This window comes from Marmota flaviventris, chromosome 5 (assembly GCF_047511675.1).
Source record: "Marmota flaviventris isolate mMarFla1 chromosome 5, mMarFla1.hap1, whole genome shotgun sequence".
Taxonomy (NCBI): Eukaryota; Metazoa; Chordata; class Mammalia; order Rodentia; family Sciuridae; genus Marmota; species Marmota flaviventris.
The window spans coordinates 10,587,203-10,608,417 of NC_092502.1; the positions used below are offsets into that span (position 1 = coordinate 10,587,203).

A 21,215-nucleotide genomic window follows, 5' to 3' on the forward strand; every position below is an offset into this window, starting at 1 on the left:
GAGTGGGGCAGCACGTCATGGAGGAAGGACGCGGTGGAGGAAAGGAGCTCCGGACACGGCGACCAGGAAACAGAGATCCACTCACCAGACGAAGTCTAAACCCAGAGGCACACTCCAGGGGCCTACCTCTTCTAGCCACACCCTACCTGCCCACAGTTAATCCATATCAGTGGATTAACCCACTGATGAGGTTACTAGTCCCATAACCTAATCATTTGTCTCACGTGTGAGAGTGAATGCCGTAGCGGGAAGATAATTCATACAATGTGTTCTGCCTGCCGTGCCCACGAGGCTAGGTGTGGAATTCTCCACTTGAGGCATCATGTCAGTGCTCAGAATTTTCAGATTTTGGAACATTTGGGGTTTTGGATTTTGGAATTAGGGATGCTCAACCTGTATAATATGAAAATATAGAAATATATATAATACAATATGTAAGCATGACAAAAGCATATGTATTGCAGATACAGTAAAAATTAGATTGAGATGGGGACTAGTGTTTAAAGTGTATGTTAGGGTAAAATTGTGAACAGTCACCTGGAGTGGAGGTGCCTGCCTATAGTCCTAGTGACTGAGAAGGCTGAGGCAGGAGGATTGCAATTTGAGGCCAGCCTCAGCAACTTAGTGACATCCTGAGCAACTTAGAAACTGTTTCAAAATAAAAAATAGACAGGGCTGGAGATGTGGCTCATGGCCCCTGAATTCAATCTCCAGGAAAAAAATATCTATATATATATCAAAATTATGCCTGAGAATCTTCCAACTACCTATGGAACCTATATTCACGGTTTGGATAACAGTATAACCACCACAACCCTGTGTGATAGAATGTGATGATAAATGCAAGCAGATACCAATCCTTCCCCAGAACTCTTACTAAAGAGGTACAAATGAGAAAACACAGATTCCGGTTCCCATCCTTGCCAAATATTCAAAATGGAAAAAATTGTGATCATGATTTGCATGACTTTTTCCACCCCAAATGGCAATTGATTAATTCCTGTGGGCAAAGAAGTCTCTGTGCCATTCCCTGCAAGGCAGATAGCTTCTAAGATTACTTTAATTGGAAGCCTCATGGTTTCCCAAGAGTTCAGTAGATTTAATAATTGGCACATGCATAATAACTCCATTAAATCAGGAAACAAAAAAATCATAGAAAGGGAACAGTAAACAACCCAAACAGTGAAGCTGGCATAATCCCCATAATGAAAACTAAGCTCTTAAGTTTCCTGGAGGTGAAGGGAACAAAGGGAAATCCTGGACAGGAAAGATGGCTGTTTATTCATATACATTAACTGAAAGAGGGGGGTTTTCAATTTTTTTCATTGGTACAATTTTTTTCATGGCTATCCTGTTATTTTTGCCATACACTCTATATTCTAGTCCTCATTTGTAAGCAAAATACCCATTTTGTGTCCTTCTAGAATTTTTTTTGTGAATAGCCAAAGATGTCATGATTGTCCCCAACAGCTGTTCCCCTTACCACTTGCTTTTTTTAATATTTATTTTTTAGTTGTAGTTGGACACAATACCTTTATTTATTTTTATGTGGTGCTGAGGATCGAACCCAGGGCCTCTCACTTGCTAGGCAAGCGCGCTACCACTGAGCCACAACCTCAGCCCACCACTTGCTTTTCTGCACCTTGATTGTTTTATTTAATAACAACGTGCAGGCTTTTCCATATCGGTGGACAGAGTCCTCTTTATTTGGGCTGCCATGATAGAGTACTGTGGTCTGTGTATTTCACAGACTGTAGAAATGTATTACTGTCAGTTTGGAAGGCTGGGAGGTCCAAGATCAAGGCACTGGCAGATTCAAGGTCTGGCGAGGGCCTGGTCTTCACAGATGATGGTCTCCTTTGGTGTCCTCGCTTGGCTGCAGGACCAGCCAGGTTCCCTGAGGCATGAAGGTGGTGTGCTCATGAAGGCCCCAGCTGAGTCACAGCATATGGTGGTAGGTTCCAACACGTAAGTTTTAGGGGAACACCAGCATTCAGACATGGCAGGAAGCTCCTTATTCCTTCTCAGGACCTCGTTCTCTGGTTTAGTTTAATTGCTTTCACTAGCACCCTACTGAGGTCATTTGGGTTACTTCCATTTTTTTATGCTATTGTAAACCAAGCTTGGGTGAATAACCTAATATAGCCAGGTGCGGTGGTGCAGGAGGATTGTGAGTTCAAATCCAGCTTCAGCAACTTAGTGAGGCCCTAAGAAACTCCGAGAGACCCTGTCTCTAAATAAAATATAGAAAAGGGCTGGGGATGTGGCTCAGTGGTTAAGCACCCTTGGATTCAATCCCTGGTACCAAAACAAAACAAATGGAGAGTTCACGTCTGTGCAGGAGGGGTTGTGGCACTTTCCCTAGAGCAGATTGCTGGGCCAGCAGTGAACTGTCACCTAACTGCCCTGCCCTGGGGTTCTGTGCAGTGAGAGGATGGAGCACCATGGGACAACACATGCCCGGAGTAGAACCCTCCTGCTGCATCCCAGGGGAAGGGGAAGGATGAGGGAATGGTTTATCAGCTCCAGGCACACCTTGGAGGTCCTCTGCCACCCTGCCAGACAAAATTTTGCAAACAATGAAACCGAGTCTCAGAGAGGTTAAGAAGTTCATGCATCATCTCAAGGAAGTTGTAGCGTCTTGGACCCAGGCCTGGCTCTGAAGCCCAAGTTGGTTCCCGTGGGCCACAGTCCTGGGGCCAGGGAAGACCCCCAAGCAGGCCCTGGTGTCCTCCTGGGGCTGCTTCCGTCAGCGTTCGGGAGCATGGACAGCAGACCTGGCTTCCCAACCGGTTTATTCTCGTGCTGCCTGGATCCTGTGTCCAAGCCCAGCCTCCTCCCCCTCCTCTCCCACCAGGGCCCCAGGGCCCCAGGGCCCCAGCTCACAGGGGAGCCTTGTGGGTGGAGCAGGGCTCCTCCGGGTGTGGGTGCGGCTCTCCCAGGAGAGCGTCCAGCCAGGATTCCAGGTCCCACACCAGTCGCTCCAGCTCCTTCACTTCTTCCTCCAATGTCTCCAAGAAACCATGCAAATTCTTCTTCACCCAGTTCCTGAGGACTTTGATCGGCTCTTCAGCAGGGTCACTGGGGTGATAGTAAAAGCCCTGAAAGGCACCAGGGTTTGTACGGTGAGATCTCGCTGTGGGCTTCTGGTTTCCTGGGGTTCCCCAGGGCCCTGGCACATGCTGTGTTTTGTGCCTGGAGCACCCCTCCCGGCCTGCCCCACCTGGCCAGCTCTTGTTTACCACCCCCCCCCCCCCAGCCCAGCTTGCCAACCACACCCCTCCGGGAAGACCTCCTAGTCCCGTACCTCAGTAGTCCCTCTGTACATTCCTAAAGCTGTTACCTGGGGAGACACAGGATGCTGGGGGCGGCCGCATTCCCTGATCCTTTCAGACATCTCCCAGCTTCTTCCTGTAACAGGCACAAAGGCCACCTCTTAATAGGAGCAAGTGAGGGTTGGTTGGAATAAAGGATCAGTCTTCTGGGGGGGGGGGAAGGGAAGGTAGGAAAAAGCAGTTGAGGCTCCTCTGGCAGACATTCATCCCGGGGGAAACCCCACCCACCCCTCCGTTCTCAGGTTCCGGAAAGGCTCACCTGATATTCCTGTGGTCAGGTACAGCACCAAGACCAGCAAGGCCAGCAGCGTCTGGGGGCAAGAGGAGAAGGGGAGGGTCAGGAAGGTGAGTCCTGCAGGCAGAGGGCCGGGCGTCAGGGGGGACCCTATGAGAGAGTGTCTAGAACTCAAATTTATTTCTGGTTATCCAAGTCACCACACTTACTGCCAAACCCCCCAAATACTGCGGAAGTTTGCCGAAAGGGAAGGCCCACCTCTGCGCTCTCTCCTTGAGTCCCTTTTGAATTTTTTATTTTAATTGATCTTTAAAAGAAATCAACTCCAGCCAGGCACTGTGGTGCACGCCGGTAATCCCAGCCACTCGAGAGGCTGAGACAGGAGGATCGCAAGTTTGTGGCCAACGTTGGTGATTTACTGAGACCCTGCCTCAAAACAAAAAGTTAAAAAGGCTGGGGATGTAGCTCAGTGGTAGAGCACCCCGATTTCAGTCCCCTAGTACCACAAAGAAAAAAATAATTAACTTAATCACAGTTATAATTTATAGACAATGAAATGTACATATGGGTTTCAACGTATAGGTAGATGAGTTCTGACAGATGACTGTACCTGTGGACTATCTATCGCCCCAAAGATCTGAAACATGTCCATCATCTTAGGAAGGTCCCTTTGCTCCTTCGCAGACAGCTCCCTCCTTACCCTGACTCTGCTGGAGGGAGCCACTAATGTGCTCCCTGCCACCCGATGGTCATTTTTGCCTGTTCTGTAACTTTGTAGAAATGGAATCGCAAGGTATATGCCTTTGGTTTAGTTTATCTTGCTCAATATGCTTCTGAGAAGCTTCCGTGTGTTCTGTTTTACTGATGAATGTTTATGTGAAATGAATATAGCACAAGGAATCTCTCCACCCGTTGATGGGCTCTAGGTGGCTTCTGGTGTGGGGCTATCATGGATTAAAGTGCTGGGATCATATAGGTACACACCTTTGTGTGGACATGTTCTCATTTCTCTTGGGCTAATAGCCAGATATGGAAATAATGGGTATTGTGGTAAATTGATGCCTAGTTTTACAAGAATCCACTCAACTGTTTTGTGGGTATTTCTTCCATTTTTGTATTCCTGCCAGCAATTCATGAGAGTTCTAGTTGCTCCGTATCCACGTCAACACTTGGTACTGTCAATCATAATTTTAGGCTTTCTATTGCTGTGTAGTGGTATCTTAATCTATTTTTATATTAATGATTCCTAATTTATATATCTTTTTTGTGATGTGTCTATTAAAGTCTCCAGTCCATTTATTTTTTATTGGACTATTTGTGTGCCGGCAATAGTCCTTTATGTATTTTGGATATTAGTCATTTGATAGGTATTTGTCTTGTGAATATTTTTTCCAAGTCTGTGGTTTGTCTTTTTATTTTCTTACCACTGTCTTTTTTAGATCAAAAGGTTTCAGTTTTGACGGAGTCCAGTTCATAAAATGTTTTCCTTTTGTGGGGATGCTTTTAGTGTGAAGTCTAGAATACTTTGTCTGCTTCAAGGTCATGATTTCCTCCTGTTTTCTTCTAGACATTTTTATTGTTTTAGCATTTCATTTAGGCATCTGATTCATTTTAAGTTAGTTTTGGTATGTAATGTGAAATAGGGATGGAGATTTTTTTTTTCATATAGATATCAAGTTGTTCTAGAATTGTTTCTTTAAAAAGACGAATTTTTCCTTCTGGCATTACATTGGCATCTTTGTCAAAAACCTGTCCACATATTATGTGCACCCATCCCTTTCTCAATTCTATTCTGTTTCATTGATCAACATTTCTTGACATCAGAGCTATAGCAGTATGAGTCTGATCTGCTAGTGCTGCCATACAGAATACCACAGATTGGACGGCTTTGACAGTAGAAGTGTGTTTTATCCTAGTTCTGGAGGCTGTCAACCCAGGTCAAGGTGCTGGCAGGGTTGGGAGTCATCTCTCCTTGGCTTTCTTGCTGTCACCTTCTCATTATGTATCCACAGGATTTCCCCCTCTGGATAATAAAGGTAAAAATGTCTTCTTATAATGACACCAGTTTTTGGTATTAGGTTCCCTTGCTTAATTATTCTTTAAAAGTCTTTCTGCAACTATAATCACTTTGAAGTTAAGGTCCTAACATATGAATTTTGGGGACACAATTCTCTCCATAATGACTATGTTGTCACTATTCTGTTCCATTGATTTATATCTCATACAATTCACACTATCTAGATAACTGTTGATTTATAGTAAGATTTGAAATCAGATATTGTGCTTTTTTGGACTTGGTTATTTTTTAAACAATTTTTGGCTATTCTACATTCTTTGCAATTTGTGTACATTTTAGAGTCATTTTTTCCAATTTCTATTTTTTAAAACTTTTGGGATTTTGATGGATACTGCATTGAATCTGTATATTTGGTAAGCATGCATGGCTTAAAATATTGTATCTCCCAATCCATGAACATGGTATATCTTGTCATTAGATTTCCTTTCTTCCTTTTCTTTTCTTTTCCTTTTTTTTTTTAGGGTTTTGTTTTAACTTTAATTGACAGCCCAGAATAGTGCACATTTTAGTGGCTAAGTATTATATGGTTTCAGACAAAATCCTTTGGTCAAATAGTTACAATATCCTTCATCAGTTATTTCACGTTAAGTACAGATTGTTGAAAAGAAAGAAAAATCAATGCTAGGCTAAGCAGAACACAGATAAACATTTCAATTTTCTAACAAAACCGAATCTAGCACCTTTAAAATAAATATTAGTAACCATTTCACAAGTATGGAATTATCATTTCCATAAGGTTTTGAAAAAGTCCCATTCATCAGCAGTGCAAACTAAAGATAGCATTTTTCGAAGTTGAGATTAAATTATGTCAACACACAGCAGCCCACACAGTAGAAGGGGAGCTTCTTGGTTGAGCTGGGTGTAGACCCAGGGTAGACAAGGGGTTTCTGCTGGGTCTTGGGGTTCCCAGGCTGAAAAGATACCACAAGGTTTTGATCATGGTCTGGAAAGACTTAAATAGAGTTAAAAATGAGTTTGAGCAGGACAGAGTTCTTTTTATGATGGGCTAACTCATAACATTTCCAGTCCAACCCCCCAAAGGCTTCCACTCCATGGGTGCACATGGTAACAACCCTCCCTGATGCGACCCTGACTCCAGTGGGGGCATCTGAGTGCAGCGCTCGATACAGGTGAGGAGCCATGGACCTAAATTCCCCAGTGGACACAGCTTGGCAACCATGGCATTGTAGGTCAACTCAGGTTCTTAATCCTCTGTGACTGGATGACCTGCATGCAGGGGAATGTCCATGTGAAGCCTTCCTGTTATCACTATTTCAAGCACTATGACTCGAGCTTCCTAGGGTGGCCCTGGCACACACTCTCAGTCACCATGTTTTGTTTCTTGTGAGCACTACACTCTGTTTTTACACTGAACCTTGGAGCTTCAGGCCTTTTAACAAGTAGACCCAGACATCGCAGGAATCTCTGAGAAGCAGACTCAGCAGCCAGTTATTTGCATTATGATACTGGGGAGAAAAGTCACTGCTAGTCCATGTTTTCTCTTAATCATTTAGCATTTACCAATGGCCCAGACCAAAGGTCATTTCCAAGTAGAAAAGTTCTGATTCCCATGTGTTCCCTTTTCTGTTGGCCCATGTGTAACACACAACTTACTCTGTTCCCAAACACCTGTGGCAGAACTTGCTTGCTTGGTTGTCACCAACACTGAAGGGACTTTGGAAACAGATGCCATAAGAATGATGATCATCAGCAGAGTGCTGCAAATGGTTCTCACCAGCTCGCCTCTGCTAGAATTCTCCTGGTTTTCCTTTAATTTTCTCCTAACAATGTTTTGTTGTCTTCGAGTGTAGAGGCCTCCCAAGTATTGCATGGTTTCTGATGCTCCTACAAATGAAATCTTAAGAAGTTAACTTCCCAATTGTTGTTTGTCTACAGAAATCGAACTGAGTTTGTAGCTTGTGACTTACTTCAGATAGCTCTCTTCTTGGAGAGTTTAGGATTTCACAGATGGAAAATTGAGCTGTCTATGAAGAAAGTTTCCCTTCTAGCCTTTCAAAGGGTTGTTAACCTTTCCCCCCCTTGATTATAACCACCAATGAAATATTAAGTAGCAGTGGAGAAGCTGAACATCTTCATCTTGTCCCCTGTGAAGGAACGAGGGGAAGGGGAGGTAAGTGGAAGCCTTCCATCAAGTGTGCTGTTGGTTCTTCATTGTGGGCTGGTATCAGGGAGGGGTTCCCTTCCATTCCCAGTCCTCTGAGAACTTTAACACGAACAAGCACTGAGTTAGGAATACGTTTTTTTTTTTTTTTTTTTTTGATCCACTCTAAAAGTATTCAACAATCCAAAGGATGTAGGACAGCCAAAACACATTTGAGAGATGATGTAAGGGTCCCCTTACTTCGGTAAATTGCGTCACTTGACTTTTGAATATTGAACCAACCTTGACTTCCTTCAGTTGACTCCACTTGCTCATGATACATCAGCCCTTTTATGTACAGTGGTCCCCTGGCCTCCATGGGCCATGGATTTTAGGATCCCCCTTCCTGTGGATGAAGGAAGCCAGGTGCAAAGAGGCACCCATTCTCGATTCATCTACATGAAAATGAAGACCACACACAACTCGTCTATGATGACAGAAGTTAGAATCCTAGTGTGGGGTGTGAGGGGGACTGAGGTCCTTGTGGGTGCTGGGAATGTCCTGCAGCATGATTTGGATGGTGGTGGCCAGATGTGTGCACCCAGCCCCAAAGTCGACCCACCAAAGATGGGGGTGATATATTTCCTCTCCTTGGACTCTGCGAGAAGACACTGAGAGCTGCCCATCCTGTAGAGCACTGGTGTGGTTCAGTGGTCTGGGTGACTTCTCCCTGTCCCACCACTCCTCTGTCAAAGTGCTTTCCAGGTTGGTTTCTTTCCCAGCATGCTTTGCTTCTGCTAGGCTCTCTTTGGTGCTAGCAGGAGGGAAAAGCAGGAGCCCACTGGGACCAGAATCTATCTACAGTTGTTTCCTCGTGCTGTCTTGGGGCCTGAGCAGAAACATTTCTTCTCTTTAAGCCTGTTTCTTCATCTGCAAAACTCGAGTTTGAAATATAAATATGCTCGAGGTCTTTTTATTAGGAGAGAGGGCCTCTGGGGGGATGGCTTGGGAAGTGGCCTGGGAAACAGCAGTTAGTGGATTTCTTCCCTGTGGGACTTCTCAGGGTCTTCCTGATGGGAACAACCATGTCACTCCCCAGACACAGAACTGTCTGTGATTTTCCTAAAGGGTGTTTCCTGGGCATGGCACTCGTGTGACCCTCTGCAGGAGCAGCTGCAGGGCGGGGAGCCAGCCCGCACGCCCATCAGAGCTGTGGGTCCAGCATAAGGAGGCATTGGGAACAGGGGCAGCGAGTGAATGAGGATCTTTGGAAAACATATAGGCCAGTCATCCTCTGCTCTGCTCAGACCCTTCAATGGCCTCTTGTCTTCAGAGTGAGGCCCAGTCCTCCATTGTGCCAGCACAGCCGACCTTCCCAGCCTCCTCTACACCTCTCCCGACCTCCACCTGGGAGGCTGTGCCGGGCCAGGGCCCCCTCTTGCTCAGGGTTCTGGAATCAGATGGACCTGGTTTCAGTGCTGACATGTCCCAACTGCATGGCCTTCGGGCCTTCCCGATCCTCAGTTTACCCCCCTGTGAATGAGGTGGGTGGCCTGTGCCTCTCAGGAGTACTGAGGTCAGGGGAGATGGAGGGGGAGGAGCGCCCAGGCTGTGCCCAGCAGGTGGTCTTCCATTCTGGCCCAACCCCCAGGAGGTTTGGATCCCAGCCCTGAGGAGTCTCCAGAGCTCTGTGTTCAGGCGGATTATTCTAGGAACCGTGGGACCCTTCTTGGCCACGAGACAGAAGCCTGGCCCTCCTGGCACACCCCGTCTACTGCTGCTGCTGAGGGTTAGGAAGAGGGTGCTGACGAGGCTTGGGGAAGACGCACCTGGGCCCCTCGGGGGCTCCCCTGACTGGCGCGCAGGGTGAGGTGGGTGAGGACCGGTTCTTCTTGAGGCCATAAGGGTCTGGCAGAGGGAGCTCAGACAGGAGGAAGACAGCTTGCCCTGGCCACCTCACCTGCTTCTTGTCCTCACAGTGGCCGCCCCTTCTTGCCTCCAGCAGCTCGCCAGCCACCTGCCCCATGCTCTCCATCTGTTGGGTTGCCATGTCCTCAGCTCACTCTGTCTGGATGGACCTGGGACAGGCAGGTGGACCCCTCCCCCACCTCTGGTCACCAGGCATCTCTCAAGCATGAGTTCTGATGTCACAGAAGGTAGGGGACAGGCAAGCCCCACCTTCCCACCACCCTGAGCCCCTTCCCTCACTTTTTTTTTACCCATATAAATGCAGAAAACAGGGCTGAGGGTGTGGCTCAAGCGGTAGCGCACTCGCCTGGCATGCGCGGGGCTCTGGGTTCCATCCTCAGCACCACATACAAACAAAGATGTTGTGTCCACTGAAAACTAAAAAATAAATATTTTTTTTTAAATGCAGAAAACAAAAGGCTAGTAAGAAATGTGTTACATTTTAGTGTGATTTTTTTCCTGATCTCTTTTCTTTTATATTTGCAAGTTTTATTAAAATGCAACTTTTATTTATTTATTTTTTGTGGCAAGCACTCTACCAACTGAGCCATATCCCCAGTCCCAAATTGCAACTTTTAAAATGCAAAACCTAGTAAAAGCTAGTCTTAATTGAAAATTATATGGGGACCATTGTAGATTCACCTGAAGTTCTAAGAAACAACACAAATATCTGAGCACCTTGACCCAGTTTCCCTAGAGGGGCGTCTTGCACCACTTGAGGACGATATCACAACCAGGACGCTGATGTAATCCACGAGTTGTATTCAGCCCAGCCCAGCTTCACCTGTATTCCTGTATGTGTGTGTGTGTGTGTTTAATTTTGAACAATTTTGTCATGTGTGCAGGTTCTTGTGCCCATTGCTATCATCAAGATACAGAAGAATTCCAAGGGTACAGCTAGCTCTGAGTTGCCCTTCAATGCCTTCTGCTCTCCTAACCCAACCCCAGTGTCCCTAACTCCTGCACATCACAAATCTGTTCTCTATCCTCTGTCATGTAAATGCAACCGAGCAGCAATGTAATCTCTGGCATTGTCCCCTCCTCTCACCACTGCCACATATAGTTGTTTCTCAGTATTCACAGCAGATCGGTCCAGTACCCCAGGAGATACCAAAACCCAGGATGCTCAAGCCTGATGAATAGAATGGCACAGTGCTGAGAACCTGCACACGTCCTCCAGACACTCTAAACAAGCCCCCCCTCCCATGACTTGCCATTCCTAACACAATAGAGTCACTGAGTAAACAACAGTTACACTGTATTCTTTAGGGACTAATGACAAGGTAAAGTCTGCACTGTTCAGTACAAAGTTTTTTTCCAATTATCTTTGATTCATGGTTGGTTTTGATCCGGAGAACCTGTGTATATGCAGGGCAGAACCCACGAAATCCCCTGGAAATTCTTCCAGGTTGTTGCTTGTATAGTAGTTGATTACTTTTTGCTGTTAAATAGCATCTCATGATATGTGTGCACGACACTTTGTTTAAGCATTCACTCGCTGAAGGACATGTTTAACAAAACTTGTTGAATACCTGGCTGTATCCCCTATGGATAAAGCTGATATGAACATTTTTCTTAGGTTTTTGAGTAAATGTAAGTTTTCTTTGGGGTAAACACCTCTAAGAGTACAATACTGGCTCACATAGTAATTGCATGATAGTTTTCTTAGAAAATGTTACACTGTTTCTTGGAATGGCTGTGCAGTGTACTTTGCCCTCAGCAATGTATGCAGGACTCAGTTTCTTCTCATCTTCATCAATATTTAGTGGTTGGACTATTTTATCTTAGCCATGTTGATAGGTGGATGGTGGGTTATGGTCTGAATGTGTATTTTCCTGCTAACTAATGATTTGTGCGTATTTGCCATCTCTGTGTATTCATGACTTTTGCCTATTTTCTAATTGGATTGGTTCCTCCACAGTTGAATTTTGAGAGTTCCTTGTATATTAGAACTACCAGGGCTTCCGTGGAAATATGGTATGAGTTTGCTAATATTTTCTCCTGGTCTGTAGCTTGTATTTTTCTCTTTCATATAGACTTTCACAGAGAAAAACTTTAAACTTTTGATGAGGTTCACTTTATCATTATTTCTTTTATGAGCTGAGCTTCCTTGTTAGGGTGCCTGTGTAGCCCCACCTCCCAAAGATTTTCTCCTATTAAAAAAAAGTTGCCTAGTTCTATGCCTTACCTTCTAGTCTACGATTCATTTGGAATTAACTTTGGTGTAAGGTGTGAGGTTAGATCAAGCTTCTCTTTTGTTGTCTAGGGTTGATAAATGGTGCTGGAGCCAATTGCTCTAGCACCATTCATCAAAAAAGGCTCTCCTTCCTCTTTTGAATCATTTTTGCACATTTGTAAAAAGCCAGTTGAGTGTATGTGTATAGTACCACTTCTGGGCTCTCTATTCTCTTTCATTGATCTGTGCCTCTATCCCTGCATTAGTACCACATGGTGTTGATCGCACTTGCTATATAGTATGGCTTGATATTGAGCATAGGGATTTTCTCACTTTGTTCTTCATCATTGAAATTGTTTCGGCTCTTCTAAGGCCTCTGCCTAGCTCATAAACTTTAGAATAAGCTTATCTTTCTCTTCAAAAACACATTGCTGGCTAGGATTGTGATAGGAATTGTGATAGGATTGTGATAGGATTGTGATAAGAATTGCATCAACCTATAGATCTCCCAGGGGAGAATTGACTATGATGTGTCTTTAGTCCATGAACATGGTATGCCTCTCCATTTATATAGGTTTGTTCTGTTTCCTTTTAACTGGCATTTTGTAATCTTCAGCACATAGATCCCATATGTGTTTTGTTAAGTGTATAACTAAATATTCAATCTTCTTTGGATTTCCTTCACATTTAAACTGTTAAGAAATCATTATTTGCCACATTTTTATGAGTTAATTTTCACAAAGTTACATATGCGTAGTTTCTGATTAGGTGAATCTGTTTTGCTAACCATTATATATCTAACGTCCATACGCAGCCTGCTCTGTAGTAAATGTTTAGTATATTTGTTGAAAGGATGAATAATGAGCAATCTTAAGTGTAGCTCTGACAGGCCCTGACCATGTCTGGTGAATACATTTTGGTGTTCGCAGTACTTGGCTCAGTAAATATTTGTGGGATGAGTAAAGCAGGTGGTATGATTTTTATTTTACCAGGGAAGAAGCTGAGGACTAGGAAGGCCAAGGAAGTATATCAGCAATTGTGACTGTCATGTACCTTCTATGTGCTGGACTCAAGTTCTTTTCTACACATATGGTTTGATCTTTGTAACTACTCTGCAAAGCCAGTGCTGTTGGTTTTTCTTTTGATGGCATTATTGTCCTTGCTAATGTCACACATCCTTCTCAAGTACAGTTCTAAAGTCTCTTTATGTACCACAAAGTGTTAATGTAATTTCAACTAAAAGCAAAGAAAGTGGCCATTCTTGTCATGGAACTTTACTGTGGGTAAGTAGATGTGAGATCTTCATTATACTTTTTGAAATATCAAATGCAGTTATGTTTCCTCCTTCCCCCAATCCCATGCCTACTTCAGCTTGGCTCCACAGGTATTTTATGCACTTTCCCCTCTCTCGTATATCACTATTGCCATCATTGACAACTAAGATAGTTCAAGAAGTTTCTAAGTACTGGATAATGTGCAAAGTGTTTGCTACATAGTGGCTCTAGGTGATAAATGATATTATCCCCCATTTTACAGAAGGGACACTGAGGCTTGGAATTATGAAGTCACCTTCTCAAGGTTACACAGCTCATGAGAGGTGGGGCTGAAATCTGAACTCCACCAATCTGATCACAGCATCCTGGCTTTTGGTGGCAATAGGATATACTGCCCTTTCCACGGGAAAACTCAAGTCCAGGGGAAGAATGAGACCAACCAAGCCAGTAGGAGGAGAGGGACCTAATTCAAGTCTCTTGCCTCCCACCTTGCGGCCCTTGGAGAGGCCATTTGCATAATTTTTATGACCATGCACCACAGCTGCTGGCCTTTATGCCCTAAAGACTTACTAATGCAGACGTGCAATGCTGCCCATTAAGTTAATAACAGCACTCTGAGAGTCATGCGTTACAATCCCAGGAAGATGAGATCAGCTGAAACATTTTCTGGGAAACCCAACGAGCTCTTTTAGAAACCTCCACTGAAGGGCAGAGCTTCTGGGATTCGCTTTGAGGGCCACTTCCTGGGGACTTGGCATCAGGTCAGAGAGGAGAGGGAGGAGGCCCTGCACATTGTGTCTCTACGCATGCGCAGCAGCTGGCAGGTGGAGGGCGGCCCAGGGTCTGCACAGCGATGGGCTCCTCCTCTTCCTGGTGGGGAAGAGGGAGGGGCGTGAAATGAGGGAGGGACTGGGGGGGCGGGGCAGCGAGCCAGTGAGCTGGCGGCTTTCTGCGCAGAGCAGGACTGAAAGGGAGCTGGAAGGGAAGGGGAGGAAGGTGGGAGGATGAGTGAGGATCTCCCGGGGGAGAACTTGGACTCGCATTCCCCCAGTTGCACCCCGTCAGGTCCGTCAAGGGAGGAATCGGCGCCCTTCTTGACAAGGGAGACCAAGCAATGCCTGAGTCCTGACCCCGAAACACAGCTGGGGTCAAATCCTGGTGTCCCCATACTCTATTATTTGGGAAAGTGACATCACTTCTCTGAATCTCAGTTATGTGAAAAATGAGGCCAATAGCAAGGCATCACTTTGGGGCTACTGGGAGGCTAAATGGGAAGAAGTGACCAGAGAGCCTCCAGTCCTCTCCCGCCCCTCCCACCTCTGTCCCCCCCCACCCCGCAGCCTTCCTCTCGCCCCACTCCCTTCCCGGTTTCATCCTCCTCACTTTTCTGAATATTGTCGGCTGGCTGCTCCCTGTAATCCTTCCAGGTAATGTGAGAACGCAAGGACCTTGCACCAAAGGTCTATCTAGACTGCTGACAGAGATGGGGTCACTGGCCAACCCGGCCAGGAGCAGCTGGGGCCCAACGGGCTGCGGAAGGAAGGGGCCCAAGCTTCATAGGGAGGAGGCATTTGGCTGGAAGAGAAGGAGGATCTGGGGCTATCTGCACTGGGGGCAAAGCCCCTGTGGTGTGGGCCAGAACCCAGCCCTGGCTGGTATGCTGCCCTGCCATCTGTTTGCCCAAAGAAGATGTTTCCTTTTTCTTTTGCAGTATTGGGGACGGGACCCAGGGCTTTGCACATACAGGGCAAGTGCTTTGCCACTGAGTTAAGTCCCCAGCCCAAGAATGACACAGGTGTAACAGGGATTGCAAGCCCAGATGCACGTAGGCATCAAACAATCAATAAAATGAGGAGCAGGCTGTGGGGAACCAGCCCGCATGGCAGGGACCACAGTGGATCCTAACACATGGGTCTAGAACGGCTGCCCACCGTGAAATCTCCTGACTCACATGTGGGCCAAAAAAATCCAACTTTAGGAAGACACACCGTGTTTCCTAAGGGCAGGCGCTGTGTGACCACCTACAGAGTGACGGGCACCTGCTGGAAGCCTCGCAGCAGCCCTCATGGGTGTAGGTATCCGTGGCAGGCCCCGGCTACCTAAGGGACAAAAAGGTGAATTCTGGAGAAGTGTCCAGGGCACTGCGGGAGCTGCCAGGGAGCCTGAGGCCTGCAGAGGGACGGCTACCAACAGCCAGGCGAGGTGCTTCCCAGGCACCGCTGAAGCCCAGAACGCACCCTGGGCAGATGCATGCAGCAGGTGCTCCTAGTCCAACGACACACAATAATTCTAAACTCTCATAGTGTCTGTGTTCATTGCCTATGATTTCTGGAACAAATTCCTATAAAAACAGATGGTCTAACACAACAAAAAATTAATTTTCTTTTGGTTCTGCAGACCACAAGTTCAAGGTCGGAACCCCTGTAGTCAGCCAGGTTGCACTCCCTTCGCAGGTTCTAGGGGAGGGTCCTTCCTCCTTGCCCCTTCCACATTCCAGGGGCTCCTGGCAATCTTGGGCTTTTGGCCTGTCACTCCAACCTCCATCTCTGAGGTCACATCCCATTTCTTCCATGTGGTCACCCTCTTCTAAGTGCACACCGATTATGCTGGGCCCACCAGATAATCCAGGATAACCGCCACATCTCAGTTTTTAACTTAATGACATTTGCCCAGTCCTATTTTGCAATACAATATTTACAGATTCCAGGGAGTGGGACATGGTGTCTTCACGGGAACGTTTTCTAGCCTACCACCGTGAGTTGGGGCTAGTCGTTACAGATTCAGAGCTCTGGGCAGGCACAGCCTCTGGGCTGAGCCTTGTCACAGAGCTGCCCCCGGCACCAGGTGGTGGAGTGGAAGATGGGGCTTTAGCTGCTTCTGCAGGCACAGGCAATGGGTGGGCATCTCCAGGGAGAGAGGGATTGGGGTGCAGAGCAGACCGTGGCTTGCTGTCCCTCCTCCCTTCTGCACTGAGACAGCTTTGAGAGGAAGGGGGACATCTCAGCCATCAGCTCCATGAGGCCAGGCACCATCTCTCTCTTGTGCTGAGGAGCTTAGCAAAATCCCTGGCACTTAGTAGGTGCTCAACATGGGTTCCCATCTTGCTGCCTCCCTGGTCTGTCTCTGTCTCCTGCTATTCAAGCAGCAAGCACGTCCTGGGGTGCCAGGGACAGATGTATACATTTACACACAGCCTTGGCCTCGGCCTGCCTGCTGGGGACACAGGCCACATCAAAAATACCCTTCTGCATGCCCCATTAATCAGAAGGCTGAAATTCAGAACTGTGAACAGTGGACCAAAAAGGGGGAGAATCGGGATTAATTTATGAGGCGTTGTGCTGCCTGGATGGCTCATTGCATCCCGAGCCTGGCAAGGTGGCCGCCTTCCGCGCTTCGAGACTTACTGTACTTCCACATCCAGGGGCTCTTTTGTAACATGCCAAGTATTCGCCGTTATTGTTCTAGGCACCTCCCGTTGGTCATCGGGCTCATTTATTTCAGTCGGAATTTCAGGAGCAGACACAACTCTTATTACTCATTGCTTCAGAGAGGGAATAAAAGAGCAATTGATATTTGGAAAAATGAAAAATATGTCCAGAACACTTTGGGTCTCGAGGCCAAGAAGGAAAATAAAAAAGGGGGGCAGGGGGAGGCTGGGGGAGAAGCCGGGCAGGCTCACCTCCGCGTGCACTCTGTCCTGGCCTGTCTTGGAGACACGGAGTCTAGAATGTCTACAGACAAATGAATCAACTGCCAGGGCCGGGAAGGCCTCAGACACCTGGGTCCTTCTGCACATGACCTCAGCCTCCACCTGCGGGAGCAGGGGTGGAAAGATTGCAGCGAGCGGCGAGGGAGTCTTCAGTTAGTTGAGTGTGCTAAGTCGGGTCCTGGGCTGGAGGGTGAGGGACAAACCCCCAAGGGGGTGTTGAATTCCTAAGGCCACTTGCTCCCCAGTCCCAGACTCTTCATGGAAAGTTCGCCTAGGAATGGGATTCGGAGTCCAGACAGCGCAGCTGCCCTGCTCTCAGGAGCACTAGGGTCTGGGAGCGTGGAGGCTGCTGCTGGTGATCCAGGGGCACCGAGCAGGAGTGGCCCTCTGGAGGCCTGCAGGTGGGATTCTTTTGTGTGGTGTCAGCATGAGATCCGTGATTTTGCTGTCCCTGGAAGTCCTGGTTGAACTCCAAGGAGAGGGGTGATTTAGCTCTGTGTCACCCAAAGCAGTCACGGAGTGACAGTGTGCATGGAGGCTAGGGCTGGCCATGCCCCTGGGCTCCCTGTGATGGACTCAGGGGCCAGACAGTCCCTCCTGTGCTGTGAGACCGTGGACTGCGCATGGTACCCAACCTGGTCTTGGTGTCCTCATCCACAGAGAGGATACAAATACCCCCTCTAGGGCCGTTGTGGGGAAACACAGAGCATGCGTGCAGAAACGGGCCTGTAGCCATGGCAGCCCCGTCCCCTGCACGTTGGTGGGCAGCAGTGTGCTCCTTCCCCAGGGGATCACGGTGGCAGTGCCGTGAGGTAGAAACCTAGACTCCCTGTTGCCAGATGGGGAGCTGGGGCTGAGGGGGTTCAGGGCCTCACCTGTGACCCCAGAGCCCAAGTCCTCCATACCCACTGCCTGCCCTGCAGACCCGCCTCTCAGGGAGCACTTGGAGCAGGTGTGTGGGCGAGGGGAGGAGGTCATCTCCTGACCAGCCCGGCCCCACTCCTTTTCCTGGGGCCCAGGGAGACTGCTGTATTTTCCATTGAGCACAAGTTGAAGTTGTTACAGGAACATATTGAACTAAAAGGATCCTTAAATAGTAGTTTCTCTCAGAGGCACAAGATGCCCACACCAGGAGGGACATCTGACAGCAGAGCCCAAGGGAGGAGGGGACCAAATTGCTCAGTCCTTGGTGCTGGGACGGGGGAGCAGCATTGCTTCTGTATATGTTCCAGATGATTCTGTCCCTTTCTAATTATGTACATGTGAATTTGAGTAGAGACGGCCAAGGGCCCATAGGTGGGCAGCCCATGTAATGGCACCACAGACACTGGCCTTCCTAGCAGAGACTGAGTGCTCAGTGCCATCTATCAAATGGCCGTGGCCAAGGCCTGGAATCTGGGCCTGGCGTCCAGGGCTCTGGGTTGAAATGGCTCCAAGACAGATCAAAACATCCTTTCTGGGATGTTTCTGGGCTCAGTGATGCCCCAGTTCTGACTTCTGCACCCTGACTGACCACACCCTGTGTCCTCTTTCCTGGGGTCCAGGGGTAGTCGGGGTCTCTGGAGGAGGCCTGAGTCTGCGTGGAATCCCTGCCCCCGTCCCAGCTGCAGGCCAAGTCCGTAAAACCCAGTGGGTGTGTAGCCGCGGCCCAGATCCAGGCCCCTGCAGGCTGAGCCAGGTTCTCTGCTTGGCTGTCGTGGGTTCCTGGCAATGGGGACAGAGTGATCACTGACACAACAGCTGCGCGTCAGGTTGGGGTTTCATAAGGGACACCATGAAACCTTCTCCTGGGGCCATCGTGCTTCCTGGGCTTTGCGGATGAGCCTAGTGACTGAATTCAAAGGAGCCTTGATGGGATCGCAGGCTGGGGCGGTGCAGGGAAGGATGGCGTGCCCTGGGCCTGCATGAGAGGAGCCGATAGGAGCTTCCAGGGGCCTGGACGCCTGGACCCAGGGCACCTTCGCCAGCCGTGGGTCCGTGGAGGGTGAGCTGTGGAGCCGAGCACTCCCAGTGCCAATGCTGTTGGATACTTCATGTGGCCCTGCACCGGTTCCCTCGTCATTCTGTGCTGCTTCACTTTCCCCATATGCAAAATAGGCCTAACCATATGTCACCCATGTCACAAGGCCCATGTGTCCATGTCGGGGTGACTTGGAGTAGAGGGGACCAGAGCCTTGTGTGCTGCTGGTCTCTGCTCCCAATACCAATAGTGATGACAGTGGCCAAGATGGTGGGATGACAGCAGCCTGCGTGGCCGAGCTCCTGCCACACCCCATCTCCCAAGCCTGACCATCTCAGTCCTCACCCTCTGATAGATACCAGTTTTCTCTCTGCTTAGCAGAAGAGGAACTGGTCACCACGTCCATGACTAGGAAGCCACCCCCGCCCCCAAGAGCCACACACACAGTGAACACACACTGAGGTGCTCTGAGTGCCACTGGCTGCTCAGGTCTGGCAGGGGCCCCTCCTTGGCTTAGTCCTCCAGCCACAGGACCTCTCCATACCCACGTGGACCACAGAGGTGAACACTTTTTTTTCCCCAGTTGTCAATATTTTAAGAGTGGAGCTTTCCCTCTAAAATCGAACTTTCCGGCTCTTCCTGAAGGATGAGCGTCTGGCTAAATGGATGAGTTCTTGTGTGGCTTGCTGGGTGCTGGGTGCACCTTCTTTCTTTAGATGGATCCTGATCCTGCTGGTCACCAGGCAGAGTCATGCTACTCACCCGGCCTTGGAGGCCTTTGGCTTGTGATCCCTACCCTTGGATCTTCCTCCCCATTTAGTTACCTGACCGCAATGCCTTGGGTTGTTGGTGGACACCCCCTGTGCAGTTTTTTGGTCTGTCCCCGCAGGACACCACTCCTATGCAGGGGAAACACCTTCTGTCTGGGGCTATGTGGATTCCAGGGCTGATCAGATTAACTAAAGTGGATGGAAAAGATTCGGTGACCTCAGAGAGGCTGTGTCACCATCACACCTCCATCCTGGTGGGGTGGTGGATTGGAACCACGGGTAATTAAGCTCCTGCTGTGTCTGGGAAGGGGGGCTGAGACCAATGTCCCCATTCTATGAATGGATAGTGACACCCAGGAGAAGCAGAGGCCTCTCCAAGGTCAGGACTGGCTTGCTGATTGCAGAACTGGGATTCGAACCCAGGTCTCTTGGTTCCCACGTCTGCCTCTTCCCACACATGCCCCGGCCAACTCTCCACGCCAGGCCACTCTCTGCCAAAGAGAAGACCTTTGCAATGTTTTGAGTCCTTGAAGGCAAACCAAAAGAATTCCCTACTTGCGGCTGGCATTTCAAGCATGGGTTTATAGCTTTTCTGGTGAGAACCGTCCAGGGGCCTATCGCCCCGCGTGAAATAGATACTTTTCCAATCAAAGAGTCAAACCAGAAGTTGGCTCCCTAAAAAACCACTTGTCTGGAACGTTCGCCAGCCCTGAAGGTTCGAAGCGCTGATGCTGAAGGCAGCCTCAGAGTGCGCAGAGCGGGGCGGAGGGTGGGAACGAGCAGCCACGGTGGAAACACACACAGGCCGCGCCTTCGGGGCTCCCGGGTTGGCCAGGCCTCTCCTCGCCGAACCCCAGATGAGCTCTTATTTTATGAGATTTTTCTTTCATGAAACAAAAACAGCAATTAAAGAGAAAAACCTTCTATAAACAAGTGTCTATAGTTCTCGTTTGCTTAACTTTTTCCAACCTTATGAAAAGTTGGAACCGAATTTGCCTTCGGAAGGAAGGTTCGGGAAGTATTTTCTTTCAGGTTCATTCAAAATTGTCGCACCTCCTTCTCCACCCCTTCCCGCAGTCTGATGTTTCCAACGGTCTCCACCATGTCCTGGACACGCAGGGTGTTATCATCAAGCGCCAAGTTTATGGGGACAGGCAGGAGACCCGAATGTCATTTCTGATCTACCCTCCGCACCCCCCCCCCCCCAGTCTGGGTGGTATCTGAGACCCTAAATGGTTGGATCATTTGCAGCAAAGAGGTTGGTTAGTTCCAGCTGGGGATGGGTCGTGGGCTGGTTAGGGACTGGTTAATTCATTCCAAACGGTCAAGAGGGTGGTGAGCAGACAGAACCTGTGGTTGGGAAAGGCTTCCCTTAACCCTTCCTGAATTCTGATCTGAGGTTTGTACAAACAGACATTCTGTGTGGGGTGGAGCACAGCCAGGAAGTCTCTGAGAAAACTGTATCTTACACATTTTCTTTGAGACGGCCAGACATAAATCTTTGAGGATATCCGTCTTCCTAACTGAGCGGCTGGGTTTTATGGTTACTACACCCTGGTTAGATTTTAATGGATGAAATACTTTTTGGAGTCCAAGGAAAGGGCCAGTAT

At 48.2% G+C, this 21,215-nt stretch overlaps 1 protein-coding gene across 1 annotated transcript; it reads right to left on the reverse strand.

The window, feature by feature from the left end:
* Positions 1-2,882: 2,882 nt before the first annotated feature.
* On the reverse strand, positions 2,883-9,798 carry Smim23 (small integral membrane protein 23). Its single transcript, XM_027938576.2, has 4 exons — positions 9,709-9,798; positions 3,595-3,646; positions 3,344-3,411; positions 2,883-3,101 (listed from the first exon to the last, which is right to left on the reverse strand). The coding sequence occupies exons 1-4, from the start codon at positions 9,796-9,798 to the stop codon at positions 2,883-2,885; spliced, it is 429 nt and encodes a 142-aa protein (XP_027794377.2).
* Between the last annotated feature and the right edge of the window lie 11,417 nt (positions 9,799-21,215).

Coding starts and splice junctions, on each gene's coding strand:
- Smim23 (XM_027938576.2), bottom strand. CDS start 9,798: ATGGCAACCCAACAGATGGAGAGCATGGGGCAGGTGGCTGGCGAGCTG. Junction 3,647..9,708: donor ACTGTGAGGACAAGAAGCAG/GTGAGGTGGCCA, acceptor TCTTGCCCCCAG/ACGCTGCTGGCCTTGCTGGT. Junction 3,412..3,594: donor CCTGACCACAGGAATATCAG/GTGAGCCTTTCC, acceptor TGCCTGTTACAG/GAAGAAGCTGGGAGATGTCT.